The 21,058-nt window shown below is 39.8% G+C and overlaps 1 protein-coding gene across 1 annotated transcript in view; it reads left to right on the top strand.

Annotated features, from left to right (window-relative positions):
• Positions 1-21,058, top strand: part of CA8 (carbonic anhydrase 8) — an 86,360-nt gene that overhangs the window by 40,744 nt on the left and 24,558 nt on the right. The window contains exons 4-7 of the mRNA XM_038579375.1: positions 2,850-2,945; positions 8,567-8,629; positions 11,051-11,099; positions 12,500-12,612. Of these exons, the coding sequence (XP_038435303.1) occupies positions 2,850-2,945; positions 8,567-8,629; positions 11,051-11,099; positions 12,500-12,612 (321 nt within the window). The remainder of the gene's footprint in view (positions 1-2,849; positions 2,946-8,566; positions 8,630-11,050; positions 11,100-12,499; positions 12,613-21,058) is intronic.

Below are 21,058 nucleotides of genomic sequence, written 5' to 3'. Positions count from 1 at the left end.
TGTGCCTCTCAGTTACTACTACTAGGTTACAGCTGATTTCCAAACATGTTGGAAATTTGCCTGGTCCTTGAGTAGACCCCATTCTAATGACGTGGAAAGGGGATTTCTAATGATATTTGGCCTTTTTAAAGTGAGAGCAAGAGCCTCCACACGAAGAGGGTTTCCAGTAAGTAGGAGAACAGAGCTGTGTTTCCAAATTTTGGGTCCCTTGTTGATTGTGAGGGGGGGATCTCTTCTGCCACTGAACTGCCAAGTCCCAGGTGATCATTTAAGACCCAGATGGTAGAAGGAAAACAGGTGGTAGAGGACCTCTATTTCATTTCGTGTTATGTGCTAGTCACACAAGAGTCTTAGCGATCTTCCAATTATCCTTTTTTAGCTGAGTGCCAGCATTTCCTTTTTTTTAAATAGAGTGTTTCTTTAGAATACTTTTAACTTTATAGGAAGATCGTGGAAATAGTACAGAAAGTTCCCATATAACCCATACCTGGTTCCCTTGTTATTGATATCTTACCTTAGCATGTTACATTTGTTATAATTAGTGGACCAAAAATTATACATTAAGCTTTAATTTTATTTAATTTCCTTGGTTTTAAACTAACTTATTTTCCAAAAGCTCCCCATGATACTGTTACATTTAGTTCTTATGTCTCCTTAGGCTCCTTTTGTCAGTGACATTTTCTCAGGCTTTCTCGGTTTTTGTTGACCTTGACAGTTTTGAGAAGTACTGGTCAGGTATTTTGTAGAATGCCCCTCTACTGAGATCTGTGTGATGTTTTTTCATAATTAGGCTGGGGTTATAGGTTGTTGGGGGGGAAGACTACAGGGATAAGATGTCATTTTCACCACATCATGTCAAGGGTGCAGTCGATCAACACGACTTAGGGCTGTTGATGCCGACTTTGCACACCTGGCCCAGGGAGTGTTTGTCTGGTTTTTTTTCCACTGTGAATTTACTCTCTCAGACAAAGTTGCCATGTGCAGCATCCACTTAAGGAGTGAGGACCCTCAGTTTTTTAAACACAAAAGAATCATGAAGCAGGTTTTGAAGATTGGGTGTGAGTAATGATGCTGCTCAATTATAAGGAGTGGCAAGGCAAAACACAAAAACAAATCATGGGTATTTTTGGGTTGTTTTGTTTCAGAAAAAATACCCCATAATGTTGCTATGAGAAGTAAGAAAAATGTTGATTTGAACCTTTGTGATTTGTCAAATAAAAATAGATTTCAACCTTGGGCCTCCTTTGTTTATTTAATTAAGGCAATCAGTTCTTATCTGTACACTGTACACTTATCTCTACCACTAGGACTCCGTGCTATTGTTGCAGCCAGAAGAGGAAAGATTAAAATTGGTCTGTCTTTCGTTATTAATTGAAATGTTATAGAGCATTGTTTTCTCAAAGGCAGTGCCTTGACAGTTACATTTAGTGGGTGGTCACGGTCCATGTTGGTTTTCCATAGCCTGTCCTAGCTTGGCCTTGAATGTGGTCTTTTTCTAGGTTAGGGTTTCTATTACAGGCAGAGGACTTCATTACCTCCCTCTAGCGGTCAGCTTTGCTATTTTGAGTTCTAATTGGAGAAATTCAGTAGTAGAAGAATCAAATTAGTGACTATTCTCATGATGATTTTCCTCCACGTTTTAATACGGATGCTAAAATGACATGGTGATTGAATTTTAGCTATGTCCTTTTGGATTAGAACTAATTTTTAAATGAGGCAGTGTTTTGGAGTGACATGGTGATTGAATTTTAGCTATGTCCTTTTGGATTAGAACTAATTTTTAAATGAGGCAGTGTTTTGGAGTGGTAAGTAATTATAACTTGATTAAAAGCTATAGTGATGAAGATAGCATTCTAGGCAGAAGGTTTACCTAGCTACTGTTTTACTAAGAACCTCAGTGGGCATTTGATTTTAACCAGGGAATTGAATTTGCCTTCTTGCAAGTGTTTTATCAGTGCTGTAGGAGCAAGTGCATATTCTAGATAAACTTGAAAGCTACAAAGCTTTATGAAGCTAGGAGTGAGGGAGTCCTCTAGAGCATTGTTTGTCATTCCTTCACAGATAAAATTTTATCTCCGGTGCAGGAAATGGCCTTCTTTTAGGGCTCTACATCAACATTCATTATATTACCATGACTTTAAGAAGATGCAGCATTATAGGGAGCTATCTCTGTATATCCTTAGAGAACTGAAATAATTTACCAGAATTTGAGGCTGGCTTTGTCTTATTTTTGATGGAAATACTGGGTGACACAGTATTCAATTTTGCAGGTACTAATCCCTGGCATGAGTGCTGGTGTTTATGCCCAAACCCAGAGTTTTGTTCTATTGAGAGCCAGATGGGATAGTATTTAAGGAAAGGCAACTAAATCAATGTGAAATCTGCCAGTCGCGTTAGTTATGCTCCTGATTAGGCCCTAAAGCAAGAGGCAGCGATCCACTGAGCATCACCTCTGTTCAGAAATAAGGAAAAAAACTCATACAGAGAACCTGTGTTAAAGCAGTGGTCTGGGAGATCCCTGGGTGGCTCAGCGGTTTGGCACCTGCTTTCGGCCCAGGGCGTGATCCTGGGGTCCCGGGATCTAGTCCCGCATCGGGCTCCCTGCATGGAGCCTGCTTCTCCCTCTGTCTGTGTCTCTGCCTCTCTCTCTATCTGTGTCTCTCATGAATAAATAAATAAAATCTTAAAAAAAACAAAAAGCAGTGGTCTGTTTGTGTTGACTTGGGATACTTTTGTTGTATGTGATACCATAGAGATGTAATAGATACAATTAAGGAGAATTAATCTATCTTTGTTTTTCTAACTGGAAATACATTAATAATGAGGTGACCTGTCTGTTGTTTACTCAGCTCCATCTTATCCACTGGAACTCGACCCTGTTTGGCAGTATTGATGAGGCCGTGGGGAAGCCGCATGGCATTGCCATCATTGCTTTGTTTGTTCAGGTAAATGGTCTCCTCCTGTGGTTATTGTATTGTTCAGAGATGCTTATTTCTAATTCCTTTGCAGAATATTTTCTGTTCTCTCTCCATTTTATTACTTTTTAAACTCCTGTACAGAGAACACAGATAATTTAAAAACAGAAAACTTGATTTTTCTGGCTGGTGAGAGAGCAGCCATATTCATTGGTAGAAAATGGTTTATTTAGTTAGTAGAAATTTTCTTCATGCTGGCCTTTAGGGTCTTTGGAGAAATGATGTCGAAAATGTCTCCTGAAGGTAGGAGTTCATTTTATTAATGAAAAAGAATTTTTGAAAATGTTTTTGGACTCTGGCTTACTGCAAAATTGAAGAAAAATCAATAATGTAATCATGTAGCAGATTCTTTTGCCTCTTTGTTATTAATAATTTTCACTCTTAAGATGATTTGAAGTGTCCAATAGAAAACACTGATAAAATAAGACTGGCAAAGATCTCGGTGGATATAGTCAATTTAAAGTTTAGATTTGAGCTCTGTGCTGGGCAGAGGATATTAATTAAATTTTGTGAAACATACGAAAACAGATCACATACTTTCAAAAGTAAAAATTTAATCTAGTTCCTCGCCACCCCCCACCGCCCATCGTGAATCTCTTTACCTTTGTCTTATCATCTGTTGGATGTCCTAAAAGATGAAGAGATGGAAGAGACCCTGCTTTCCCCCTGCCTTCCCTATCCTACAGGAGAGAAACCAAGGGCCAGAGAGGTCAGTCACTGTTCACAGTCACACACAGTCACTGTCAAGGGTCAGAAACCATTGCTGTAACTCTGTAACTCTGTTTGGTTCCAGGCTGCTTCCTGGAAAACGTGGGCCTGGAGTAGTAATATTAGCATAGTGATCATTAGTAACTTAATTTTCCAAAGGGAATTGGGCCTTTGCAAACCTGCTTTCTTTTGTGTGGTACATATTTCAATAGTATTATTAAGTACAACAATTTTCCATTATAAATTTCTTTCTCAGGTATTTGTCTGTTGATGGTTGGAAGCAGTCACCTGGTTTTAGCCTTTTAATATTTTACAACCAGTATCTTGAAAGTATGACAGGTCATAGAATTTAAAAGCAAATTCTTAGAGTTTTAAATGAGCCTTTTTAATGTTCATTTCATGGCTTTTTTTTTTTTTTTTAAGCAAGGGCCTATATTCCTTCTATTTTATAACTGCATTATATAAATAGAATGAAATCACAGTATCAAGATATTGGTAAAAATGTTTTTAAATATACACATACATTTTGATAATCTTTAGTGCACAAAAGTAGTAACTGCTGAAGTCCATTTTTGTGACCTGAAGAAGTTAATAAAGCACCCAAAATTGAGAAGTTGAGGCTATAGAAGTAGAAGGCAATGTCTTGTTATTTAAAAATAATAAAATAAGAATAAAATAGTACAAATAACTGAGCAGTCATATCTAGAAGGAACACAAACATGTTAGTTTCATCTCTGGAGTTGGTATTCAATAAATATTTGTGGATGGAATTAAGTATTAAAATATTTTCACTTAGTGATCCTTAGCCTATTACAGGTGGGGACTGAAGGAGCTCTAGATTGGAAAGCCAGGATTCTGGGGACTTGCATCACTAGTCCAGGAAGAAGCACATCATTGTAGGCAAGGGGAAGCCTGAGAGCAGGCACACTTGTTCTAATTGGCCCCAGGTTTGCTGTGAGGAGACGTTCCAGTGATCTAGGAGAGAGGAAGGTTTCAGAAAACCTGAGAGTGGAAGTTCATGAAGGAAAGGAGGACTGATGAGGAGGGTCCACTGAAGCAGAGCGGAGTGGGTCTGACGTCCATCTGGGGCTCTCACACTTGGGCAGGAGCAGGGGAATGGGAGCGGGGAGGCAGAGGCAATGTGCACAGGTTTCCCTTTTGAGAAGCGTGGCTCAAGAAAAGAAACACAGATGGGGTAATAGCTCGTGCTGATGTACAGGAATGTCCTCTTTGTTTTTTTTTAAAAATCTGCGATCTGCCTGTATTTTTATTCTGAGCAAAAAGCACTAGTGCAGACTCAGAGTTTAAAAATACTGGGGGGGGGGGGGGGGGAAGGGATAGTTGATGTGAAAGAGTCCTGGAGGAGACAGGAGGATGCTGAATGGAGAGTTTTGTGGCTAGCCTAACCCCGGATAGGAGGGGGCACCCACCCTTTCTCCAAAATAGAAGGTCAGGAAGAAAACATGGGTAGAAATGGGATGAATTTAAAGGTGAAGAAAGGCAGGAAATTAGAAGAGCTCATGCCTGATGGCCTTATCTGTGAGACCTACAAAGCAAAAATATTTATAGTGTAAGGGGGAAGCATGGGTGGAGGATTGGGTTTTGAAATAGCCCAGGAAGGGAACGATGATAGACTTGACAGTCAGTGTGGGAGACCCACTTGTGACTGAACATCATAGACTATACAGAACAGGATACTGTAGATTGTTCTCTATCCAAGTTAAAGAGTAGAAGATTCTAGCAGATTGTTGCATTGATCTCTCGTAGAGCAGATGATTTTGGAAGACACAGGGTTAGAGACTTGAGGGTGGTTGGAGAGGTGTCGTTCAGGTAGGTGGGAAGGGAAGGAGACAAAGCCCAGATGCTCCTGAACCGTGGCTCCTTAGATTAGTGAGTGGAGAGAGAGAAAAGAGGGTAAGAGCTGATGCATGAGAAGCTTTGCTCAGAGGGAATGGTCTTTGGAGCTGAAGTTTTCAGAGTGAAAACAAATTCAGGGTGTGTTCCCAGGTTGGGTGCTGAGGTGGAATGGAGCTGAAAGCCTACGAACTGAGGGGCGGTCAAGCTGCATTCCAGGGTGTTGAAGTCCTCCATAGTAGCAGCGGGAGGTGATGACTATCAGGGAGTGGCCAGCAGGTCATTTTTAAAAAACTTGGTGACAGCATTATTTTGCAACAAGTAGAGCGTGGTGGTATCTGAGGAGGATGGTCCACCCAGAGAAGGACGGCCTTGTGCCCGTGGGGCAGAGTATCCACCAGTGGGTGACAGCAGGCCACTGACCACAGCCTTCAGCCCTGTCCCTGGAGGAAATGGCCCAGTGTCCGCTCTTAAGGCCCGGGAGAGCTGTGCCTTGAGCAGACATGAGGGGTTCGCGCAGACCAACAGGTGGTGGTAGAGCTTGGCAGAGATGGGCAGCATCCTGTTCCAGAGGGCACAGCGGAATGAGGTGAGATAGAGTGAGAAGTTGAAAAACACAGGGCCAGGGCTGGGCAGGGCTGATGGTTTGTGTTTTGGATGGCAGCGAAGGATGGCCAAGGTGAGAGGGAAGGAGGTGTTGGTCTCATGGTTGTTGGCACACGCTTGGCTCCAGGCTGTTATCACCTGGACTGCTCTAGAATTCTGGGGACTGGGCTGTACAGAGTTTCATCTGTACTTGCTCTTTGGTGTTTATAACCTCTTCCTACAAGCAATCTGGCAAAGAAGGAAAGAGAAGAGATGCAGCAATAGCTGGAGTTTGTTGCAGGTTTAAAACTCTTGCCCACAAAGTATGGAATCTTTATAGAAGGACGAGCCAGTGATAGTTAAGTGTTACTCTATGTAAAAACTGTACCTGATGCTGTTTGGCATGCCAAGTAAGGATAATAATGGATGATATTAATTGAATTAGGAAGGTCCATGCCCTCTTCTAAGGTCCTTGTTAGAGTCTCTTACCTTCAACCCCTGTCACTTTACCCGCCTGCCTGCTCTCCCCCACTGTATAGATGAGGAAGCAGAAGGACATAGAAGTTAACTTGCTTAAGGCTAAAAACTTGAGTCCAGATCAGAACCCTGGGCATCCAGTGTAAGTGGCCTTGCCCCCAAACTACTACAGTATGTGGCCTTACAACATTCAGATAAGGATTCTTCAAAGAGCTGTAATCTGACAGAAGATACATGAAAGGAAAACAGATGCCAACTGAGGCGTCATCCTCCAAATGCCACATCATGGTTAAAGCAGTACAATGAAGAGAGGTCCGTTGCCCTTGCAGATTGGCAGAGGCTTCTGCTAATGCCTAGGCTTCTGCACTCAAGAGTACGTTTGCCTTACATGTTACTTTTTTAACTTCAGAGAATTCATTTTCCATCTTTCACGCCAGTCTGAGGAATTGCAGACACTTGAGAAACAGTAGAAGTCTTGACTGTTTTTGAATTGCTTGTCTTAGATTATGTAAGTTTCTTGTCTCTCTTCCTTCCTCTCTGCTGCCCCTTCGGCTGGCACATTTCACATTTGGTGCATGTGGAGAGAAACTGAGAGTGTGGACACGTTGGCAGCTTTTCTAGCTCCTATAGGTCATCCTGCACAAATTTATATGGAAGAGAAAAAGCAAATGATAACATTGTTTATCTGAGATTTTAAAATATTTCTTATTATTGTCCTCCATTGTCAGGGACCATTGAAACCTGGTTGAAACATAGAAATCAGGTGGCCTTTAGAATTTTCACAGTTAAAGTCAAGAATACTTAGTGTCAAATTTCTTTGAAGTCTCACACACTTTGGAGCATTTTATACGCTAAAAATATGTAAGGATATATAGTATTTTAAAATAGAAGGCTATGAACAGCATATTCTGATGTATTTAAGAATAAAATTATACAGTTATATCCAGTAGTAATCAAGAGATGTCCTGATGTTGCTGACTTTAACATATGAAATCACAATCTTACTTTTCTGAATATTAAATATTTCAGCATAGATACAGTCTTTATAACAATGGTCTAGAAATGCCAAAGGTAAAAATGAAAGGATTTGGAATGTGATGAGCAATTTTAATTCAGAAATAGCCTTGAAATGTTTATATCACAGTATTATATCATCGGATACACAATTGACCCTTGAACAAACATGGCTTTGAACTGCATGGATCCACTTATACATGAATTTTTTTACAGTAGTGTAAATGTATTTTCTCCTTCTTCTGAACTTCCTAATAACATTTTTTTTCTATCTCACTTTTTTGTAAGAATGTGGCATATGATACATAATAATATTCAAAATATGTGTTAATTGACTAGTGTTATCAGTAAGGCATTTGGTCAACAATAAGCTATCAGTAGTTAAGTTTTTGGGAATCAGACATTATATATATGTAATTTTCTTTCTGTCTCTCTTTTTTTTAGGTTTTATTTATTAATTTATGAGAGACACAGAGAGAGAGGCAGAGACATAGGCAGAGGGAGAAGCAGGCTCCCTGTAAGGAGCCTGATGTGGGACTTGATCCCGGATCCTGGGATCACTCTCTGAGCTGAAGGCAGACACTCAACCGCTGAGCCACCCAGACATCCCTATATATGTGATTTTCAATGGCACAGGAGTCAGTGCCCCTAACTCCCTCATCGGTCAGGAGTTAACTGTTATAGCACAGTGGGTGATAATCTATACACAGCAAGGTGTATTTACAATGAATTCTTAAAGCTGTCTAAGAACTAATACGTTCTTATATTAGCCTCTCTTACACCTTCAATTGCCTTATGTAGCTATTGATGTGGTTATTAATAAAATGGTCATTTACTTATTCCCTGAGAAGGCAATTCAGGGAGACTTGAGCTTCACTTTCTGTTAGTTATTTTGAATGAAAGCTAAGTATTTAAAAATTGTTGTGGTATGGTTTATACTTTATGCATTTCAGATAGGAAAAGAACACGTAGGCTTGAAGGCTGTGACCGAAATCCTCCAGGATATTCAGTACAAGGTAAGTTATTGTTTAAAAGCAAATAGAAACACTGGTCTTGAAAGAGGTCCCCAAGATCACTCTCAGATATGATGCTTCACTCAGAGGGTAGCTATTCTCATGGTTGTAATTTATTCCAGAGGAAGGACCCACGTGTAAAAATGAGGTCAGTGCAAAAGTACGTGGGGGTAAAGTCCAAGAGAAGCCAGGCACGAGCTTCCAGCTGTCTCCTCCCAGTGGAATCACAAGGGGATGAACCTCAGTCTTTTGGCAGTGATATGCCATGATATGTGTGAAATGTTACCAACCAGAGAAGCCTTGCTTCGTGTACAGGGATTTTATTAGGGGTCAGCTATAAGAGCACGCAGTGTCTGTGTAATGACCCTCAGCTGCTCCAACGCCATCCCTCCTACTCCCAGCCCCAGCAAAACCAAGCTGTCATCATAAGTCACATTGTCAGGATAAACCAATCTGGTCCAACATAGCCCAAGCATAGCCCAAGGCCTTAGGATACAAAAACACTCTTGTCAGACAGAATGTTGTGAGACCTCGGAGCCAGTCCTCAAGACAGACATCTTTTTGAACAGCTCAGTCTGCTGAGTTAACCCTTCCTGCCCACTGGTTATAGGAAAGTTGTGTAAGTGAAACAAATTAAAATTATGGCAACTATACTTCAAAGCATTTATGCTAAAAAAAGAAAAAAAGACAAATACATGTAAGCTGTAAGATCCTATATCTCAGAGAAAGTGATTTGGTTTGATGCGACTCTGGCGTGATTCAGCCCAGCTTTGCCTGGAAGCCCAGTTCTGTTACAACCAGTACTTTCTATGCTTTTATTGGATGGATTGAATCGGAGAGGCCTTGGAGGGCAGTAGTTTAATCCTGAATGGCTACGAGAGATACAGTGCAGAGATCCAAGGACCCAAGGCCGATCCAAAAATCAATGAGAATGAAGTTTGATTAGCTCTAAGCCAGAACAAGCCCAGGGCGTCTTGGACCAGGCAAGAACATCCACCATAGATTTCCCAGGCAGGCTTAGAATAAATCCAGCTACCAAGAGAAGGCACAGACTAGTCAAAAACCTGGTAAGGAGGCGGAAGGGTACATTTTGACTGACATTTGTCTTAATGGCTTGAGAAACGTTCTTTTATTCCTTCAGCTCATACGACATTCTTTTTTATGGAATATAGGGGGCTGGTGGGAAGCAAGTGAGCTGGATTCTTTAATGTGTCAAGTGGAAGTGAGAAAGAGACTACGAGGTTACGCATTCACTTGCCCTGTTATGTCTGCATTGATAGAGTAATCTTAAAAGAGATCTCCAACTACCGTGACAAATCTTTTTGTCTCAAGGGCCTGAGCAATTTAAGTGGCACTATTTAAAATAGTGATTGCAAATGTGAACTGTTGAGTAATGGCACAAATATTTTATTGAAGTTATTTTTATTTTTTAAGATATTATTTCTAGAGATATTATCTCTAAGAGAGACATAGAGAGCACAAGCAGGAGGAGTAGCAGGCAGAGGGAGAGGGCGAAGCAGGCCCTGTGAGGAGCAGGGAGCCTGATGTGGGGCCCAATCCCAGGATCCCGGGGCATGACCTGAGCCGAAGGCAGACGCTTAACTGAGCCACCCAGGTGCCTCTGGAGTTATTTATTTTAATTTTATTGAAGTTTAAAAGCAGCTTTGATAAAAGTTGATTAGAATTGAATATTTTCTTTTTTTTTTTTTTTTAAAGGTTTATTTATTTACGTGAGAGAGAGAGTGCAGGCTGGAGGCGCAGAGAGAGGGAGAGAGAATCTCAAGCTGACTCCATGCCCAGTGCACAGTGCAGCATGGGCTGAACCAAATACAAGAGTCAGACACTTAAGCGACTGCACCACCCAGGCGCCCTTAGAATGGAATGTTTTCATTCAGGTGTTAGTTTTCACTCTCTGGAGGACAGGACATCTAGAACATAGAGACAAGTTATCAAATGCAAATGAAACAAAATGCAAATTTAGGAGACAAGTTGTGATGCCAAGAAGGTTAAGAGTGGAGGTCAGAGTAGCAGGAGGAAGGTTATTTCAAAAGAATTCTCTGAACCAGGGTTCAGGCATTTTACAGCAAAAGCCCAAGTTTCTGGTGTGGATGTGCTCAGAGCAGGAAAAGTAGCTGGCGTGGGCCAGATAGACACTAGGCAGACAACTGGAAGTTTTACTCCAGGAATTATAGGGAAAATCAAACTGTAGTAGCAAAGAAATAGCCACAGACTCAGGAGTGTCTTGTTGGAACCAGATGCTTTGGCTCTGGTGAGAGGACAGAGTGAGATACCTACAGACCCATCTGGTCCAGGATGTTACTCAGAAAAGGCATCAATCTGGGTTTTTAGTGCTAGTAATTTTTTTTTATTCTAAAATTAAGAAATTTTATGTTAACATAGGGTGATTTTTTTTTTCTCTTTCAGGGGAAGTCCAAAACAATACCCTGCTTTAATCCTAACACTTTATTACCAGGTACGTGTTATCTTTATCGCATAAGATCAGTTGTAATTGGGTGAATATGATTGCATTGTTTCCCTCAAAATGCATGTAATGATATATTATTAGTTAATAAAGTTTCTTTACAATTCGCTTTCTCTGTAGTAAGTATCAGTTTCTGATTGGTCTAAACATGAGAGTAAACATTTTGAAGTAATAAATGTTTTGTCACTTTTGCCATTATTCTCTGAAGAGTTTCCTTTGGATTTTCATTTGCAAAAATCGCTACCTCTGTGTAGAGCATGAACGTAATAACAATACTTTGATATACTTCTAGGATTGGTCAGTGAGGTTCTTACTAATCTCTAGAGTGAAATAAAGTTTATATCATTTTATAAGGTAAACCCTTTGCAGTGATACTATCATATAAGTGTTAGTCTAATTACCTCGGCATACCTAAACATATAAGAATTATGTATAAAATATTCGAAACATAGTTTGTAGTTAAAGGTGTTTTGTGCAAGATTTTGGTCTTCACTTTGTTCTGTCTAAATTATGTGCTGTTACTTAGTTTTTTGATCAAAACCAAATGTGCTGATGCATTGTATCTTCTATGCCCTATGTTTAATTGCTCTAGAACAAACCAGTTTTTGTCATGTGTTGAACATTTAACCATCGTACTGGATTGTGAATGCCTCTAATGCAGAGCTAAAAGATTTCATAGGAATGCTTTCTTTTGTCCTATCATACTAGGACTTTAATATTTTAATAATATTTAAAATATTATTTTAATATTTTAATTAGTTTTAATTATCTCAGAGATAACTAGAACTGAATAGTTAGAAAAACAGACTTTGAAGTCAGACTGCTTGGGTTTGGATCCTGGCTCTGCCAGTTATTAGTTGAGTGACCTTGGGTAAGTTATGTAACCCTCTGTCGTTCAGTTTCCCCATCTGAAAAATGGGGCTGATAATAGTACCTGTCTTGTGGGTTTGTTGTGAGGGTTAAATGAGTTCATGTAAAATGCTTAGAATGGTGCCTCACATGTAGTAAGTATTGGGTTAGGTGTGAATAAGTCAAGTAAATCCTTCAATAAAGTAAAACATATCACAGATACACTTTTTCCAAAGTGACTAAACTTGATACATACTTACACATATATATGTGTATATCAAGTTTTATAGCCACCTTTGGATTACATAGTGATACCTAGATGGAAGTCACTATAAATAATAGAGGGTTTATCACATTTTCCCATTGGTTATTTTCTCAGTGATGATTAGTTTAAGAATTCATGTGTGAGGCTGTAATTTAAAATGACCTCATCCTGAAAAGTGTTGTTCAGACAATTTGTAACTTTGAGAATTATTGTTGAAATATTCACAATTATTGTTAATTAACTAACTTTTCTGTGACATGTCCACATGGTTGCACAGATCCTTTGCTGCGGGATTATTGGGTGTATGAAGGTTCTCTTACCATTCCACCTTGCAGCGAAGGTGTTACCTGGATATTATTCCGATACCCTTTAACTATATCCCAGCTGCAGGTGAGTACGGCACTTTAAATCTTTCAGAAGTTCTGAGTTAAAGGTTAAATATTGTTTCTGCAAAAGGGAAACGTCTGTTGTATGCTTTAGTTTCCTTTAGATCAGTCATGTCTTTGCAGATGAAAGTTAGATGTTTTGAACCAGTGAAAGCAATGGAAAGGTCAGGGATGAATAAAACCCAGCTGTCATTTATGATCTGTATTTTAAAAGTTTTTATAGAGTAAATAGAAGTCACTGAAATAGTCAGACTTTTGATTAGTCTAGTTATTTCTTTATGTGGGATTTCCCAGGATTGGAGAGGAGAGAGTTTTGGAAGTGAAAATGTTGGTTATTTCTGTGAGTCATGTAGGCTTTGTAATACTTCTTTGGCTTGCCCAGGAAAGTTCTGGAGGCAGGAAGGTGAAGTAGGTAAAAAGAATGCTCTGCAAAGAGCTGGGTGGCTCTCTAGCCCCCTTTTTGGTCACCTACTTCCCACTTCGGGCTTTGCATAGGTGCTCTAAATGCTGATGCACAGTGGGTGGGGGCACTGAGTTGAATTGTCATGGGACGTTAACTGGTGGAATATGAAGCAACATCATCATTATAATATGTTTATGTAATGATATGATATCATTACAAAAGTACTTTATTTTTTTTAAAGATTTTATTTATTTATTCATGAGAGATAGGAGAGGGAGAGGGAGAGGGAGAGGGAGAGAGAGAGAGAGAGAGAGACTGGCAGAGGGAGAAGCAGGCTCCATACAGGGAGCCTGATGTGGGACTCGATCCCGGGTCTCCAGGATCACGCCCTGGGCTGAAGGCGGCGCTAAACCGCTGAGCCACCCAGGCTGCCCAAAAGAGGTCCTTTAAATGTCTCCTGTCCTCCAGGGATCTAAAGGATACATTCTTTTCTTTTTTTTTTTTTTTAAGATTTTATTTATTCATGAGAGACACAGAAAGAGAGAGGCAGAGACATAGGAAGAGGGAGAAGCAGGCTCCATGTGGGGAGCCTGATGCAAGACTCAATCCTAGGACCCCTGGGATCATGACCTGAGCCAAAGGCAGATGCTCAACTACTGAGCTTCCCAGGCATTCCTAAGGGATGTGTTCTAAAAGGCTCAATTTTTTTCTTTATGATCAGCCTCAGCAGATTTAGGCTATACTCTAAACAAACCAAGTTACCTTTAGTGACTTTTTACCAATTTTTTTTATATCCCCTATCACTTTCTAAGAACTTTAAGTTTATTAAACTACTCAGTAAAGCCTTCTTTTGCTTGTCCTTAAATCTTCAAAACCCTTTCAACCTTTAACAGTTTCTTCTTATTTTTCTTTTTCTAAGGATTAATTTTAAAAGTTCCCAATTTAGCTTCTCCATCCTTTTAAAGACTTGGATCACATCACCTTTAGGCCTTCATATTTTTAATATGAAAAATCCCTATTTATTCATTCATCCCTATGTTCTTATAAGAGACTCCTCCTGAGTGCCAGGCAGACACACAAAGGATACAGAGATTAAAACACAGTCTTTACCCTCAAAATGTTGACCATAGAGTTGAGGAGGCAAACAATCATATGGTTATGTTAATTATGAGAAGTAAGGTGCTCCAGTAAACACATAGGAAAGAAACTCAACTTGGCCTGGGAGGGACAGGAAATAATTCCTGATAAATAGTGGGAATAAGTCTGGTAAAGGAGAAGGAGGAAATGAGAAATTTGAGTTTTCAACTTATTTTTTTAAGATTTTATTTATTTATTCATGAGAGAGACACAGATAGAGAGAGAGGCAGAGACACAGACAGAGGGAGAAGCAGGCTGCATGCAGGGAGCCCGATGTGGGACTCGATCCTGGGTCTCCAGGATCACACCCTGGGCCAAAGGCAGGCGCTAAACTGCCAAACCACCCAGGGATCCCCGAGAAATTTGAGTTTAATGTTAGGAATAGATGTTTGGACTAATGATTATGGGTTTGGATTCTGACCACAAAGATGGTAGCTGCTGTTACAGATAAATCTCAACATTTCACTGACTTATCACAGAAGAAATTTATTTATTTATTTTAAAAAAGATTTATTTTTTTTTTAGAGAGGGTGAGTGTACAATTGCACCAGTGTGGGGGGGTTGGTGGGGGCAGAGGCAGAGGGAGAGAGAGTCTTTTTTTGGGGTGGGGTGGGGGGGAGAGAGTCTTAAGCAGACTCCATGCTGAGTCCAGAGTCCAATGTGGGGCTCAGTCTTATTACCCTGAGATCATGACCTGAGCCGAAACCAGGAATCAGATGCTTACCTGACTGCACCACCCAGGTGCCCCAGAAGAAATTTATTTTTTATTCAGAATCCAGCAAGTGGGTTTCTGATTCACAGTGAAGGCTTCTCTCTCTGCAGTTGTTCTGGGAACCAGGATTTCCTGAGGGCATCCTGTCCTTTATAAGAGAACTCTTCCAAGCTGGTAGGGTCCTACAGGACTTACTACTCCCCATTTGCCATCTGGTTACTCCAGATCCCTTCTTTCACTGGCATCACATTTCCAAGCAGGGAAAAACGTGTGGGATTAGCAGGTGGGCATGGGAAGGCTGTGCTTATTGTTGGCTGCCCCATCCAGCTCAAAACTGAGAGAAGCTGCAACCTTGGCCACCCTGAGCTGGGGTGGGAGAGTTGTGATTGTTCTCGGAATTACCTATATCAAAGATCAAACATCCATTTGCATTTACTTTTCTTACAACTTGCTTCTAGGACCGTTATGCATATTTCTTCATTGTTGCTGTGTGTAGCACAGAATCTTAGATGATTAAGTTTCAAAGCAACGAGGCTTAATATGCAGTATGTTTTGTGATGCTGAGGATTCATTCATTGGCCTTTATATGTCACTGATTCTATTAACACAAGCAATTAATGATAAGGTAATATGTTGTCATAGTCCTGTCTTCCTTTACCCTTGCCATAGGCAGATGTTAGTATGTGGAATTTCTCCTTTGAGAATAATTTGGATAATTTATTCATTAATGAATGCATTTATTGATTGATTTGGTAATTAATTCGGTAAGAAAAAAATTTTCTATATTCCAGAGGCTGTAGTAGGCACTGAAAGTGGGAGGACCAATAAAATATGGTTCTCATCTCAAGGAATCCATCATCTAGGGGAAAGGCAAATATATTCACATTTAAAGAACAGTAATTTCATGTGAACACTGCCTTGGTATAACATGAATATGTCCTAGCACATAGGACAGGCACCTGATAAGATTTAGCCAACTGGTAGACCTTCACCAGTCCAGAATTTGGGTGTGGTGTGAGTGTTAGTGGGCATTACCATCTGGGGAAGAAGTGTCTGCATGGGTACAGAGGCATTTGAAGATGCCCACTGTTAGTGTAAAGGGCCAGTGTCATGAAATAAAATTGGAGAGGTAATCATGGGCCTGACATTCATCAGGGAGCCTGATGTTGTGCTGTGGAGGTTTCTTGAAGGCAGCAAGGTATTACTGAATGTTGTGAGAAAGAGTGAGAGAGAAACAAGGCCAAGTCTGAGTTTGAGAAACCTCTCTGTAGCTACAATATTAAGATGTAAATCTGAGTTAAGATTGTGACAGTGAGATGAAAGGAGAGGAATGGCTTCAGAAATACTAAAGTAGTAGAATCAGTACAATCGGTGACTGACGACATGGGAGGAGTTCCAGAGAGGACACACCTGCATATTATTCCCTGGATTTTGGCTTGAGTGATTGGTGCATATAACATATCACTCTTCACCATGACAGAATAAAAATGGAAGAGCAGGCTTTATGGAGAGTATTAGGAGTTTATGATTTTAAATACTGAGAGTTTGAAATGCTTCTAAGACATCCAAGAAAGAAGTATAATACATAGGTGATAGTAGAAGCCATCCAGGTAGAAGAGGAGGTCCTTTAAGGAGAGAAAAGAAAGGATGCAGAGCATGGAGAGTGGCAGCTGATAGGTGCATGCATTGGGAGAGTTGTCTCCATGGACTGACTCAAGGGTGGGAAGAGTAGTCAGGAGGTTGATGGGATGTAATGTCTGGAAGCCAAGGGGAGTATGGGTTTTAAGGAGGAGGGAGTGGAGAGATGAAAAGTATCAGATTCTGCACACAGTAAGTGAAGGGTGGAGAGGTATTAATTGGATTGAGCCACAAAGAGACATGGTATCTCAGACATGGAGATGAAATAGGAGCAGCTGAGTCTACAGTCCCATTTGTTCAGCATTGCTTTGTTTAGGAGTATTTTTCTAAAAATAGATCAAACCTTTTAGCGAAAAATAAAACTTTATTACCACAATAAATTTCTGTTTATTGAAAGTTAGCTGGGATTAACCTTGTTGAGCCACAGAAGAGAAGATTCTCAATTCCTCTTAGAATTCCATTAAGGATTCCCTTGCTAGCATGTTAAAGCGTGGGAATGTCACAGTTGAACTATACCGTGAATGTTAAGTGATATTCTGTAAATGTGAGAAATAATGTTTTTACTCCCCTGTTGACTAGCATACTATGCTAAAATTCAGAGACAAATCACTGTGCCTGCCTTTGTGTCTGTTTGGCTGTCTTCAAGGGGAAACTTGCTTTCTGTTATCCCTCTGAGTAAAGCCAATGACAAACTCTAATAACCCTGACCCACCAAAAGTAATGTTTCTTCATTGTTGTTGGGAAAAGCCATATCTTCCTAATTGGGAGTCAAAACCAAAGGAATGTGTATTGGAAGGAATAACATCAACTGCTCTTGAGAATAGATGACTTTCCAACTAGCTACAGCTTTTTAAGAAAAAAAGGTTTAGGTACTTTAAGAAAAAAATATTTAGGAACTATTAGCACAAAGTTCCATTATAGCATCTGTTCAGAGGGCAGCAGTGGTAAAATGCCCACACACACATATTAAAATGCAATTTAGAATGGTCTTGGAAAAAAATCTAATTTTAGGAGAATATAAATTAGTCTGTCCTTGAATGTTTCACTGTTGCTGCTCATATAACTTCAGAGAAAGCAGAGCAAAAATAGAAAAGGTCCAGAGAGGGCAGTAAAAAATGAGAAGGACCACAGGGAGGGATGGGATTCTAGAATCTAGACCAAGAAAAATTGAGACATCTCCTATTACTGCCCTTAAAGAGGAGCAGACAGAGGCGGTCTGTCAATTATAAAATATTACTTGTATGTAGAATAACAAAAGGTATGGCAAACAGTAGATAGTCTTTGCATAGCTGAGTAGATTGAGAAATAGAAAACTTTATATTGAAGGAAAAACATTTCCTTTTAGATCACAAGGTTAACATACGTAAATTAAGCTGCTGGGCATTATTATGGAAACAGTTGGTATCCTGAAATATACCATCTGCCATAGGAAATGGCAGTAGCCACATTAAAGAAAAGGCTCTAAATCATCATAGTATTTTAATGAAATGCACAGCAACTTAATTTCAGGAGGAGTCTTCTGTTGACGTGTAGTGTTGATGATTAAGCCTATCCTGGAACATTTACATCTTCCTGGGTACTCAGAATTCTAGAGTATGCAACTGGAAGCCTCTGCTCAGTTGAATTTTTCGTCTTATTCTTGGTTAGCATACCATTTGCTAGAGAAAAAAAGCATGCGATCAGATAGATTTGAATGAGTATAATTTTCTTTTATTTTGCTATCATCCCTGTTAAATTACTTTTCGTTAAACGGTGGTCCAAGTATGAGGAAGCTGAAGGAAAAAAGCTTTCTCAGTTGAATTGTTATGTTTGGAGATGAGATTCCAAGAACAGAATGAAAAATACCAAATTTCAGCAAATATGTCAACAGATTGTAAGATACATCCTAATTTCTGGAGACATTAAAATGTGAACAATATTCAGAATTGATAAAATGTGGTATTTTGGTACTGTGGCATGTGTAAGTATGCACACATACAGAGAAATGATTAAATTTTACTCTCCTTTTCTTTTTTCTCTCTTTTTCTGTTCCCCTCTTACTCATCTATTCCTATTTCTTAATTTACCTGCTTTCTCAGGTTAGATGCGCCTGTCTTTGTTTTTTTCTTTCTCTTTCAACTTCAGTAAGTAACACCAGTGAAGCAAAGGACTATGTTTATTGTTTTATGCCATGTGGATCTATGTCTGTTAGAACTTGGAAGACCACTTTTAATTTTTTTTTTCTCAGTTTTGCCTCCTCTTCATCCTTCCCCATTCCATGTTTCCTAGAGGTTGAAAAGTGTGACTCTTCACAGCTCCAAGCCCCAGTAAGGGCATGGTGTGTGCTTGGCTGGTGGGACCTGGGAGCCCACCTGGTCCTGAGCGACTGACAAATGAGGTCTCATTAGGTCCAGGACTCAGCAGTAGGGCCTTTCTTGTCTGTGTGCTCCACATGAGTTTTGAGGGTCTGTTAACCCTAAAGACCCAAGTTGTTGTGGGACCATGGCATGGTCATGTCTGAAAATGATTTCAAGTGATTTGGAACACTTGTGAATTTTCTTTTGTATCCATGAATCTCAAACTTGGGTGGGCTTGTTAGAACACAGATTGCTGCCCCACCCCTCCACTCCCCACCCCCCTGCCCCTAGTTGCTGATTCTGTAGGACTGGGTAGGGATTTATTCCAGGAAGCACACTTTGAGTACCCTTATTTCTTGTCCATTTGTATTTCCCTCCATGTATAATTTAGAGCAGCACTCTAACACCAGAATGCCAAGTTTCTCAAGGTAAGCATTGGCGATCCAGTGGAAACAATGATGTGAGCCACATATATAAGATTAACATTTCTAGTAGCCACAATAAAAAAAAAAAAAAAACTAAACAAACAGCTGAAATTAATTTTTAAAATATTTTATTTATTTATTTGAGAGAGTGCAGAGAGAGAGAGCATGAGCGAGGGGGAGGGGCAGAGGGAGAAGAAGAAGCAGGCTCCCCACTGAGCAGGGAACCCAATGTGGGGCCTGATCCCAGGAGCATGGGATCATGACCTGAGCCAAAGGCAGATGCTTAACCAACTGAGCCATGCCGGCACCCCATGAAATTGATTTAAAGATTGTATTTTAACTTAATGTACCCCAAACACCATTTTAACATGTAAAGAATATAAAAAATCCTGGGTGGGATATTTTTATACTGTTCCTTCTTGCTAAGTCTGACTTCCAGTGTGTGTCCTGCACTTGTAGCACATCTCCAGTCAGACCAGCCACATTTCAAATGCTCAGTGGCCACAGGAGACTGGTGATTACTGCACTGGATAGTGCAACTCTAGATTTTCTCTTCTGGGACTGCTCCCTCTTCCCTTTCTTAAAATGTGTTGTTTTTAGGCACCTGTGGGGATTTTTTTTTTTTTCCTGTGGGGAATTTTGGATGTATTTCCTCAGTGACTTCCCTGATAGAGAGCACTTGCCCTGTGGTCACGAACTCTGGACTGTAATTCTTTTTTTTTTTAAATATTTTATTTAAATTAAGTTTGCCAACATGTAGTATAACACCCAGTGCTCATTGCATCAAGTGCCCTCTTAGTGCCTGTCACCCAGTCTGGACTGTAATTTTTGACTACGTTTGCTTATGTGTAACTCATCAGTAACTGTTCTCTTGTGAAGATGGGAAGAGACCAGGACTTGGGATTGGAATAAGGGAGGGTTGACATCAGTCTTACTGGGTAGAGGGTATTGTCTTCTCCAAGCTCTTCCTCAGAAGAATTAGAAAAGACCAGACTAGGAGTCAATGACAGATGAGTTGGTTTATGGATGAAAAGTCTTAAAAAAAAAAAAAAAAAAAAAGCAGTGATTTTAGAAAAGAAGTGAAATACTGGGCTGAAGAAGAAGATGAAATAAAAACGATAAGACCAAATATATGAAAGGTGGAGAGACATATAAATGACATATAATCTCAGTGTATATACATGTGTTTATGGGCTATTTAAGCATAGCTTGCTTTTCATGCTTACTTGATTGCTGCCATAAGGAATTATATTGCTCTAATTCATGTAATGTCATTGCCTGATGATAAAAGAAAATAAAATGAGAACATTAACTTTCATGTGTCCTTTTTTCTCTTTTAACATGGTAACAGAGATGCAAGTCAAAAAAAATCTGTTAAAAGGATATGCATAGGAACTTGGGAATTTTTAAAATTAATTAGTGCCAAACCCCAAGCCCTTTAAATTAGCACTTTCAATGCACTCCTAAAGAAAGTGGTTTTAAAGCTGAACTTGGAGTGAATAACCTGATTCTTGAGTCAGTGAAGGTTGGAGTCAGTGCCTTAGACCAACTAGAGTGCATGCCTGGTTCAGAGAACAGTAGCTATTCAACTCTGCTCCTTTCAGAAGACCAACATTTCTCCCTGAATCTTGGGTCTCTGTTCTCTCTCTCTCTCTCTCTCTCTTTTTATATTGGTTAAAAACAAATAGCCATGTTTAAGTAGAGTAGCATTAAAAATTGACAAAATCATCCCTACTAATCCGCGTGATAGTGAATAGTCTCTATACTGCCCTGACATTTGAATTTCGTTGCAGACTTTT

Source organism: Canis lupus, chromosome 29 (genome assembly GCF_011100685.1).
Source record: "Canis lupus familiaris isolate Mischka breed German Shepherd chromosome 29, alternate assembly UU_Cfam_GSD_1.0, whole genome shotgun sequence".
In the NCBI taxonomy this organism is placed as follows: domain Eukaryota; kingdom Metazoa; phylum Chordata; class Mammalia; order Carnivora; family Canidae; genus Canis; species Canis lupus.
Note: the sequence above shows the minus strand (reverse complement) of the source record. Positions and strands in the feature narration are given on the sequence as shown.